The sequence below is a fragment of the Cyclospora cayetanensis genome, unplaced genomic scaffold (assembly GCF_002999335.1).
Source record: "Cyclospora cayetanensis isolate NF1_C8 unplaced genomic scaffold, CcayRef3 CcayRef3_contig_40, whole genome shotgun sequence".
In the NCBI taxonomy this organism is placed as follows: Eukaryota; Apicomplexa; class Conoidasida; order Eucoccidiorida; family Eimeriidae; genus Cyclospora; species Cyclospora cayetanensis.
The window spans coordinates 210,816-221,696 of record NW_020312370.1 but is presented as its reverse complement, the minus strand read 5'-3'; the positions used below and the strand labels follow the sequence as shown (position 1 = coordinate 221,696).

The window sequence follows — 10,881 nt, the reverse complement described above, 5'->3', positions numbered from 1 at the left end:
GCAACAGCTACTCAAGCGCTGTTATCAGGCAGGAGACTGTCAGTGAACTAACTACAGGCGAACCACTGGTCCACCAGGGTCTCCGTGCACAGATGCATATCCACCCAACTAACGAGCAATCCTGCTTAACAGCCTACTATACATTGAAATACTTTATCCAGCGTACATATATACGGGATATATAGCCTAAAAGGGGCTTAGTGGCTATAAAGCTGGCAAGAAATTCTTCACCGAGCGCTGGACTGGATGGGCTAGCGGCTCCCTGGTAGACATGCTAGTATTTTTAGCCTTTAAAGCGCAGCCCTAAACACCATCTTTTGCAAAATTTAGTCCAAGCTTCTGCTTAATCCACTTTTGTGAAATGGGAGTGGTAATGCAGTGTTTCAGGATGCTGAAAGCGCCATTTAGTACGCAGTGCACAGACTTGCAGTAGATTCTACCAGAATTGGTGAATGCACTACGCAGATGAAAGAATTTTTTCTCCTTCGTGCTAATGGGCTGAGGCTGTAAGCGGTGCTCGTGGATAGGCACATGCAACGCTTCTTGCACAGTCTGTCGACCCTTTCTTGAAGGGTTGGGTGAGAAGCAAGTGACTATTGGTGTAAGGAGCAGCTTGAGTTAGTTGATGGGAAATTTAGAGAGATCTCTAACATAGCAGATCCAACTGGCCTCAATCCACTGTGCTCTACACATGCATAGGAAGGGGGACAGGAAGGGTGGGACTAGCATGCACTGTCGAGCCAAGGCACGCCATGCAGCTGCACTCAGTTAGCTAACTCACATGTATGCGCCAAAGATATGTTTTGTATATAGCTAGGGGTGATTCCAAATGAATAGAACGTGCCAACATCAGGATCGTGTGCTGAGCTGCTTTTGCGGGACAAGCCATGTGCTTTCCTTTATGCGTGAGCCAGGTTACTCAGTAACCATTGTCGATAGTGAATCGTGGCTTGAATTCTAATATCACAGTTGCCAAAGTAACAACATTACTTGCATAATTAATTTAGTTGCATAAAGAAAAAAACGATTAACATTTTAGCTCATGGACCAGAGTTATATTTTGGACGGACAAAAAACCCTCTGCTGTTGACATTAGATGTCGAACCTTTTCCCTTTTAAACGCTCCTATGTTGCCACGAGCATCTCTGATAGATGCAGTAAGTACCTCTGCACCTATGTGCTTACTCGAGCATATGTATCTACGTGATCGCGTTCCGTACCTCCATCCGTTACATTCGCTAGCCTTCCCTTCTACAGAAGAGGCAAACGGGCTTCTCTTGTGGAAGCATCGCCTGTTTATTTGGCTTTTACATTTTTACCACTTCCCTGCAGTAGATCATATCAATAAGCTGCCTACGTTACCTGAAATTGTTCTTCCAAGAATCAGGGCAGCGCTGCCCTCTAACAGGGACACGAGGCGCTTGACAAGCGAAATAACTACAACTCTGCTCCCGCAGATATTTCTGCCGTCGTTCCTCCAAATAAAATAAGCCACAGCCCGAACGGTACCGGTGCGGACTGCGGGCGCACCACCACAGGCGTACAGCACCGCGGTGGCCCCGTAGGTCCGGGGCAAGAAATAAATTGAACAGACCCACAAAGCCGATACGACAGAACTGCATTCCAGCAGCTCCTCCAACGTCATGCCTACACTAGCAAACAGGCATTGGGGGGATATCAGGGGTGATACGGTGGTGAAATTGTTGCATTTTGGGACTTCGATGATAAGAGAGCCACGCAGTCGCCACACTGTTTCTTCGCACCATCACATCTGCATATCCTTGCCAGCATAGGTCCACTGAACAAAGCGGAACTCTATGCCCCTTTGCGGTACCATAGTTGAGGAGGTGTGGAAACTGCAGTTAGCCTCTGCGGGGCAACATGCAGCACGGCTACTTTTGTGGGAAGCCGTAGCATCAGTGTGCTCTGCAGGGCTTCACGCGTTTTGTGTGGGTGCCGCTGTTTCCAGTACGGGAATCGTACACCCGGCCCACACAACGTGTCAACCAATATCTTTAACGTTCCTGCTCTTCTCATTCCCTTCAAGCAGCAGGGAAGTAGTGTAACTTAGACTAGGGACGATGGATCCTCCTCGTTGACCGACCCTAAAGCACGGGGGAAACCGAAAAACAGGCCCTCAGAGGGTCCATGTCTATCCAACATACAAGCTACTACCAGAAAGGTATGCAATACTGGACTAGAAGTTGTAGGGGTCGTCTGGAGATGCTGCTGCTTTGCCCCAGGTCCTGAGAGGGCACACATAAACGAGCAAATAGCGACATATCGGGCAAAGCTGGGAGCACTCAAGGCAGAGGGATTCACCAAGTAGCACCTAAATCCACCCACGTCCCTCTGCGTTTTGTATCTCGGCATCCCACTAGCGGCATCTTAACTTTATCTCTTTAGTTGCGCCGTAGTAACACAGAAAAGGATACAGAGATCAGGAAGATTAGACTCTGTAATTGACGAAAGTGCTATAAGTAAAACACCGTTCAACTTACCCCTGGAAGCGCTCGTCATATGTGAAACCTAGAAACAGTCCTTCTCCCTCATCGAGATCTGTGGGGTTGGAGCTACAGGGAGAATCGGGCCTCTCTTCGTCTGGAGGATCCACGGAATCTGCGAACTCTGCAGGCTTTGACGGGGCTGCCTTTGTAGCAGTACCAGTGGTAGTACCTTGTCCATCGGACGCAGGCTTCGCTCCTCTGTTACTGGTGTTACTGCTGCTGCTGCTGCTGCTACTGCTGCTGCTACTGCTGCTACTGCCACTGCTGTCGTGTGCGTTGGGTGTTCTTGAGTGCTGAGATCTGGAGGCATTGCCTTCCGCAGTTGCGGTTCCAAAGGCAGCGTCCGGTCCCTCCTCTTCCTCCGATAGCACTGGTTCCTTCTTGAGCTCCGGCGGAAAATATTTAGAGTCCTCATGCGAATGGAGACGCGGCTTGAAGGGAGGCTTCACCTTTTTGGCGTAGAGATCCTCCCAGTTGACAGACCGAAAGAATGGATGCATCTGCAAGAGGCAAACACGACAAACTCGAACGTATACCCGAGAAGAACGCTAAAGAAGAGCTCTCCTACCGTCATATCTGTTACATCCTTTAGTATCAGCTGCACGAATTGAGTAGGCTGAGGCTGTTGGACCCTCACCTTAATCTCCTCTGCATCTAACGGCCCGGCCCCCAATCGGTTGTTGGCGTCACGGTGCAGCAAACTTCTTAAGAGGTCCACCGCAACTGGAGACAGGTAAGCAGGGAAGTCCAATCCACCCCTGAAGCAGGACACAACACAACGCACTTCAGCTGGTTCTGCAAAATCTCAATGCCGCTTATTTATACAAACCAGTATTTCCTCTGACAGCCCCAGGGTTCCATGAAGCCCGGAGGGAGGATCCAGGGATCCTAGGGTAAAGTGATACACCCATTTTTGGCTGTCCCTCACTCTGAAACAGGATAAAAAGGGTCACTCATACTGCATGGAAAAGCCTGTATGCCATGTTCTTGCAGGAGGGACAGAAAAGTGTAAATAAGGCAAATCAAAGTGTCGAACTGCCAGGTGGCAGTAACCCAGCAGGCTTTGGAGCTACGATTTGTGTTGTACCCTAAGATACTGCTCAGGAAAAAGCACGAAAAAAAGAATCTCACCAAAGGATGTTGCTGAAGAGGGCCTGGCGGTCAGACGTATAGAACGGCGGGAGGCCAGTAAGCATCTCGTACAGCAGTGCCCCGAGGCTCCACCAGTCCGCCGCTTTCCCGTGGCCAACTTGACACAAAATTTCGGGAGCGATGTACTCGGGGGTCCCGCAGATGGACTGTAGCAGCATGCAAGCAAGTACTGCTACCAGCAAGGTGTATGAGGACACGCAAAGAACTATGGTGCAACATTACAGAGGGTTCAATCAACCCATGCGCAACTGATCGCTCGCATTGCAAGCAACTTACGTGTTGCACACCGAAAGCCACGGAAAAGAACAAAGACGCTGATCCCATGCAGCTTGCGCCTAGGTCTATCTAGCTGCTCCCCCCATGGTCCACAAGTTCATAGTGCACTAAACCAAAAACCCCGCCACTCTACCACCAGCCGTAACTACGCCAGTACGCCTTGACGCAGTAGCATTCCGCAAAAGGCTTGCAACAACGAGATCCATGTCGTACCCTAGCGCTATTGTTGTCGGCGATTCCGCTTTTGGAGAGGCCAAAGTCTGTGAGCCTCACATGGCCCTCGGCGTCAAGGAGGACGTTTTCTGGCTTTAGACTACAACACAAGAGAAAACAAGCGCACAGAATGCAAATACCACAACGATCGTACACTCTGAATGCACCTTTTAACAGGCTAAAGATGAAGCTGCTGTCCGCTGAGACAGGATTGCTATAGCAGGTCAAAAGGCGAGACCACTCTGAAGAAAACTGCACGAAAAGGCCGCAAAATGGACTTAAGCTGTAACCCCACAGTCTCTGCATGGACTTTAGCCTCGGGTCTTGAGCTACGATGGCATGCGCAAGGGACCGGGGGCGCAAGCCAGCTGCCTGGCATTTTGGGGGTCGGTAAAGAATCAGTGGGACTGTACTCTCTGTATATCACATTGTGCTTATGCAGGTGCTCGAGGGCCAACAGCAGTTCAGCCGTGTAGAAGCGGGCACGAGATTCCGAGAATTTTCTGTCTTTTTGCAAGTGGAAGAAGAGCTCGCCCCCCGGGCAGTATCTGTGCGGACGCCACATAGTAGTATAGTGAAGAAAATGAGACAGGAGAACAAATACACGAGGCAAGTTCGCATCTTGCAGACCCATGCTGGCGCATTAAGCAGAGGCGCCAACAGCAGTAGCCGAGAAGCAGTTAAGACAACTGTAGCGTTCTAGTACTATCAGGGGCCCTGCTGATGCTCGGCGGTGCACAGGAAATGCAGCAGAGACCAGGATAAGAAAGGCAAGGGAACGGCACGGATCGGGTCATATCAGCTGACTCCAAAACAAAGTATAGCTTCTTGGGTGTTTGAAAGGCAAAGTGCATCTGCACAATGAAAGGATGCGAGATGACCTCCAACACCGCCCGCTCCGTGCGCGTATGCTGCACCTGCAGTCGCAGTCACGCAACCGTGCAGACCCTAACCAGCTGTTTTCCGGAGAAGCAAAAGCAGCAGCGAAATCTCCCGCAGCAGCGAAATACGTTTGAGCATCTGAATCAGCAGATGCGGGAGCAGCAACCAGTTTTGAGGTCGGCTAGATGTGTAACTGCTGGTTACCCAGGTTCCACGCCAGTCAACCTATGCCAATAGAGGGTACCGACACTCTAAGTACCACACATGCTTCAACTGAAACTTGGATTCTTCTAAGGCTCTTTATGTCGGACCCCACCTGACTGCGGCGTAACAAGGAGCTCTTTAGGAGGACCTTAAGGGCATAAAGCTGGTGGTCTTGCTCGAACTTAACCAGCATTACCTTCCCTACGAAGCAAAAAGCACAAACCCTTGGCCCTAGAGGCTACAAACTCATACCTGCACGGCGACGTGCTCGTGAGACAACAAACGAAGTTCGCCACTGCTGCACAAACTGTGCTGCCCATCGCGAATTCCCTAAATATCCCATCCACTTGGTACCCTTCACCCTACCCCGCCGACCTCGGTGACTACAACGATCATGTTGCCCAAAACATTCGAGTTCAATCAAGGGGCAGATGTACCATAGGATCCCTTCCCAATGACGTGCAGCAGCAGGAAATCCTCGGGACCAACTTTTTTTCTCTCAACAAGGGGGGCCAAATAGGCCATATTCTTCGTGTACACGTAGCCCTCCTCTGGGAGCATGTGGCTGTTGGGGCTGCTCGTACTACGACTGCTGCTGCTCGCTTTGAGGCTCCTGCTTATCCTGCTTGAGTTGCCATCGCTACCACTGACACCACGCTTCCCCCTCTCGTCGCTGTTCCCCGCATTTGCAGCTTGAGTTGGGAATGCTGGTGCCGCTGATTCTCCGACATCCGACAACGCCCCCGGTCCTCCCTCACTGCTAACAAGTCCATGGCCGCTGGCGTGCGCGACAGAAGTCGCCAAAGCAGGCAAAGCCGTAGCAGCAGCAGGATCGCTCGTTGCGACTTCACCCCGTCCAGATGTAGAGCCATCCCCCGGCACCTGGTAGCGTGCTACAAGGGACTGCTGTTCCTCCTGAAGAGATCGGGGGCGGTGAGGCGGTCTTTGCAAGTTCCAACTGTTTGTGCCCCTTCGACGAGGCACTGCTCCTCCAACCTTTCGATGGCGTTGCTGCTGCTGAGCCGGCTGCGGCGATACCTCACACGAGGCGCTGTGCGCAGCAGTGGAGTCGCCACAGATAGTCACCGGGGTCACCTGTTCTGCTGTCAGCTCAGCATTCGGCGTGCCTGACTGAGCAAGCAGCGTTGCCTCGAACCCTGCCCCCGCTGCTGCATCGCATGGAGAAGCAGCAGCAGCAGGAGCAGACACGAAGGCATCTGATGGTGGCACTGGGATTGACTGCTCCTGCCACAGAGGTGAGGGGTCCTTGTGAGGGCCCACAGCACTGCCTCCCTGCGGCTCCAGCTGCGACAACTGTGGCTGCGGCTGCTGCTGACTGCGCTTAGGCTCCCGCTGATGGATTCTGCTTCGTCCAGTTGCCCTCTGTCTTCCCCTTTCCTGCCGCTGCTGCGGCAGCCCACCCGAACACTGCTGCTGGTCCTGCACCTGTCCCTGCTGCTGCTGGTGCTCCTGCAAATGCCTGTGTTGCTGCTGCTGCAGCGCATGATGCTGCTGCAGATGCTGGGGCTGCTGATGCAGATGCTGCACAGGCATGTAGGAATAAATGGGCATGTCTACAGAGGGGACTACAGCACAGTGCATTTGGTGTTGCCAGTGTAACCAGTGCGCGTGTTGCCACTGCCGCCACTGCTGTTGATGCTGCTGCTGTTGCCAGTGCTGACTTTGTTGCCACTGGTGCTGCCGCTGCAGTTCATGCTGCTTCTCCTGTTGCCAGGAATCCGAATACTGCGGTTGCCACTGAGACCACGTCTGCGGATGTGGCTGTCCTCCCCCTACGAATCCACAACGACTGCTGTGAGACGCTGGGGCGTCGAGTGCACCAACGTTGGCGGCGGCATTTAAGGCTGGCTGTGCAGCAGCAGGAGCTGCTGCTGTAGGGGGGAACCATTTTCCTTCCACATTTGTGTGGCTGTCTGCTACATGCCATGGTACTCTGTTGCAGTGACTACGGTCACTACTTGCAGGATCAGCAGCAACGGCGGCTCCTCCTGGATCAGCCACTGCATCCTTAGCACCAGCCGATTGTTGCGTGGGGCACTCCCTGGAGTTGCTGGCACTGGCTGCAGGCTTCTTCGGCTTCCCAGAGGCCCCAAGGGTATCGGCTGCCCCTCCATGCAGGCTTCCTTGTGCGCATGAAACCAAAGGGACCCCCATCATGGTGAGGTAGGGGTAGTCCAACGCCTGCTGCGCATAGTGGGGAGGCGAAGGGGCTATTAAAGCCTGGTGCAGCAGCTGTTGCTGTACCTGCTGTTGCTGCTGCTGAAACTCGCTTGCATGCGCATAATAAAGCTGCCGCATGGGCAGCAGTGACGCGGCCACTGGTCCCGTTGCATGCGTCGCAGCGAAGGGCGCTGAGGCTCCCCGAACTTGCAGGTAACAGCCAGGGGTTGCCTGGTAGGGGTACCCCACAAGGGGAGGCTGTAACTGCAGTGGCACTACGGGAGCTTCGGAAGGCCCAGGAGAAGACAGTGTCTGCGTGCGACCACTGCCACCCCCGCTAGCACCGTCCTGCGGGAAGGAATAGCCCTGGTATGAACGGTTGGGAAGGCCTTCTTCAAGAACGCCTGACAGCCCGTTCCCTCTGTTGGATCCAAGGTGCTGTGAGCTTGAATACGCAGGGTTACGCTGAGCTGACTGGGTGTATCGCCCCCCTAAGGTTTCAGACGCAGAGTGGGAAGCCTCTGGAGTCACTCCTGCTTCCTCTTGTTTAGGATTCCGTGGCGGGGGCTTTGAGGGACCTCCTCCAGAACGGGAGTCTGCTGGCATTGCAGAACTGGAGGGTGCAGCACTGAGCTGTTGCTGCTGGTTGCATCGCTGTTGGTACCGCGGCGGAGGGATTGGCGGATTCCTCGCTCTAGGATTCTGAGGCCGTTGATGCTGTTGATGCCTCGGATATTGCGCCTGAGGCTGCAGTTGGTGCCGGCAGCGATGCTCATGCTGTCCCAGTTGTCGCTGTTGGGGGAGGTTTCGCTGACCACGACGTCCACATCGAGCTTGCTGCGTTTTCACGTGCGGCTGCTGCTGAAACTCAGATTGCAGCAGCTGCTGTTGCGGCGGTGATTGTGGCTGCTGCTGCTGCAGCTGCTGAGGCGCTTCCTGTCTCTCTGCCCTCATCGCGGTTCTACGACTGGGATGGTGGTGCTGCAGCCTCGAGGGCCCCAAGGCCGCGGCTTAACACAGCACGTGTCGAATTCTTCCGTTAATGGATTGTTCCTGGTGCTTTTACTTTTGCATGGAGCTTTTTGGCCCGGAACAAGGAGACTGACCCTCTGAGAAGCCTGCAACAAGCCCTGGAGGTCTGCAGCCGGTACTTTGAAAAGCGTGGCGGCAGCAAGGCCCCCCAGCTGCAGCGATAGACTCGAAGACGCCAGGACCGTAGGGGTATGAAATTAGAGCATTCAGGAGGCCCCCCTGAAGGCTGGACGAGACAGCAGATACGGCGTTTGTCCCACCAGGCACGCGGGCCCACGCGGTTTAGTCTTCTGTTGGAACAGACAGGGCATGCCAAGAAGAAGTTGTGCAAGGAGAGAAATAACGGAAGGAAGAGAGAAAATGGAGTCGCCCAGAGGAGAGAGGCCCCAACCAGGAGCTCTGGCTAAACCGATCAGCGGAGCTGGTCGGCCGCGAGCCCACAGAGCTAACGGGGGCACATAAGAAAAAATTGAGTACACTGAAAAGAATTTGAAAGAAAGGGCGTAAATAATATAAGCAAGCTAAATAAGATATGAGGATCTATATTGCAAAATACGAGACAGTAACCGATGAGTGCGGGGCCCTCGCGTGAACGGCTCGCCTCATGCCTTCTGATGTATATCAGTAGAATGATCCGTTTATTTCTTCTCCTTCATTGTAAAACTCCAAGTGGAACAATATGCTCATTGTTAGTCCTCCTACGACTCTTCTCAGGCGAGCAGCGGAAGACAGTATCAGGTACAGCCCCCCCTCTGCTCTCCTCTCCGACCCCCAGGGCCTTAGGCCTATAGAAAGGCGCTTGAATGTAATCTGGTATATTTTAAAAGCTGCGTGAGCCTAAGAGCGTCTTATATCCGGGCAAAACACAGAATAGGGGTAAGAGCCTTTCTTGCCATTATCCCAACTAGTTCAGCCCTAGGGACCTCAGGCAGAAAGTACGAATACATGCGTTCACAGAAATATCGAAGGGCTTGTGCTCTCGTTCACAAAAGAAGCCGCAGAACCCCATCTTCATTCGTCACAACAACCATTAAAGAGGAACATAGATGGATTACCGAGTGTTTTATTTCTGTGTTGCTCGCTTCCCTTTTCTCACATGGCACGGTGTGCAGGTGGCTAGATTTTGTGACCCGTATAGAGACTGGTGCACTGTTTTCAAGAGTGTCGTAGCCACATACCGTGCGCCCTTGCCATGCTTCTAGCAACACAGGCGCAAAAAGAAGCGTGCGTCAGCAGTGTTCCAAGTAGGAATACATATCCTGGTTCTTTACTACTCAGTCTCTTTAGCGGTTTTTGTTTCCTCCTACCCCTGTTTAGATGCTCTGGCGATTTTCGTCACTCTTCTTTCCCTTTTTGCATTTATCCTTTGTGCTGCGCCTCATAGGAGGAGGAGGAGGGGGATGGCCAGAAAGTGGCAAGCGAGGCTACACATTAGCACTTTCTACAACACCAGTTATATTTAGCTGCAAGTCAGTAGAAAACTCACCAATCGGGTTGCCTGTATATCTTACCTATTTCAGAAATACTGTCAGTTTGATGCAAGAAAGTACAATGTCTGCGTGTTCCCTATATGCTGTGTGAAGCTAGCGGTGAACGCTTAGGGTTACTAGAGGGTTCAACAACGCGCACCCTAGCTGTCCCTCTTTACTCATGCCGAGAAATCTGAAGGGCGCAGGAAGGGTAAGGCCAAAATTCTTTCAAGAAGCACTCAGTAACTCCTTACTATGTTAGTAGTGAGTCTGCATTCAAATGTCTTCCGATGGCGACTTTACATGGAGCGTTATAGCTAAAAGCACCGCACGGTTCAAAATCACTTGTTCCCCCCTCACTCACTGGCTGTTGATGCAGTGCAGCATCAGGCGTTCTAGGTCTTCCTGCAACCGCTGTACATACTTGGCAATTTAAGGATTTGAAGTTTCTGAATGCCAGGGTGAACAATCTGTCTGCCGATGGAAGCTAATAGCGACAACTCTTGTTGAGTTGCCAGATGACGTCTTGCAAGCCAATGCGAAAGCAGCAACACCACAGCTTGTAAAGATGCATGAATTTTGGCCAGTGAAACTTTCATGGATGCCTTGATGAGGTTACACGGATCCGAAACAGATGGCGGCCGTATAAATGGTTAAATACTCAAGGAATTTGTGAGCAGGCTAAATGGGCACCACCTTTTTGCCTCGATATTGGCAAAAGAGATTGCTGCTTGCGGCGTGTTTATTGCAAAGAAATGTAGTTTTATCGTGTCGATATTCGTGTTAACGAACAATCTGCCTGCATGTATAACATCAGTTCCTGCCTTAATAAATGTCCTTGCTCATCGGTTAATGCCGAGATCAGCTGGAAAGCAAGCTCTGGTAGTAGTACGATGAGTTTAGCAGGGGGCTCTATCATTAAATGATTCACTGAGAAGTACAAGACTTTGGTCAGCAAAAATCAC

General features: G+C 52.2%; 1 protein-coding gene across 1 annotated transcript; it reads right to left on the bottom strand.

Moving 5' to 3' along the window:
• Positions 1 to 2,197: 2,197 nt before the first annotated feature.
• Positions 2,198 to 8,021, bottom strand: LOC34620441. The gene is made up of 12 exons (XM_026334376.1): positions 7,526 to 8,021; positions 7,032 to 7,465; positions 6,579 to 6,959; positions 5,672 to 6,344; positions 5,347 to 5,435; positions 4,956 to 5,065; positions 4,149 to 4,248; positions 3,639 to 3,805; positions 3,145 to 3,265; positions 2,665 to 3,007; positions 2,502 to 2,628; positions 2,198 to 2,246 (listed from the first exon to the last, which is right to left on the bottom strand). Exons 1-12 carry the CDS (start codon positions 8,019 to 8,021, stop codon positions 2,198 to 2,200), a joined length of 3,090 nt encoding a protein of 1,029 aa, XP_026190161.1.
• Between the last annotated feature and the right edge of the window lie 2,860 nt (positions 8,022 to 10,881).

Excerpts from the sequence above, each read along its gene's own strand:
- LOC34620441 (XM_026334376.1), bottom strand. The coding sequence starts at position 8,021 with ATGCCAGCAGACTCCCGTTCTGGAGGAGGTCCCTCAAAGCCCCCGCCA. Across the intron at positions 3,266-3,638 it reads CTCTTCAGCAACATCCTTTG|GGGTGGATTGGACTTCCCTG; the intron begins GTGAGATTCTTT and ends GTCCTGCTTCAG. Across the intron at positions 2,629-2,664 it reads TGGACAAGGTACTACCACTG|AGTTCGCAGATTCCGTGGAT; the intron begins GTACTGCTACAA and ends CAAAGCCTGCAG.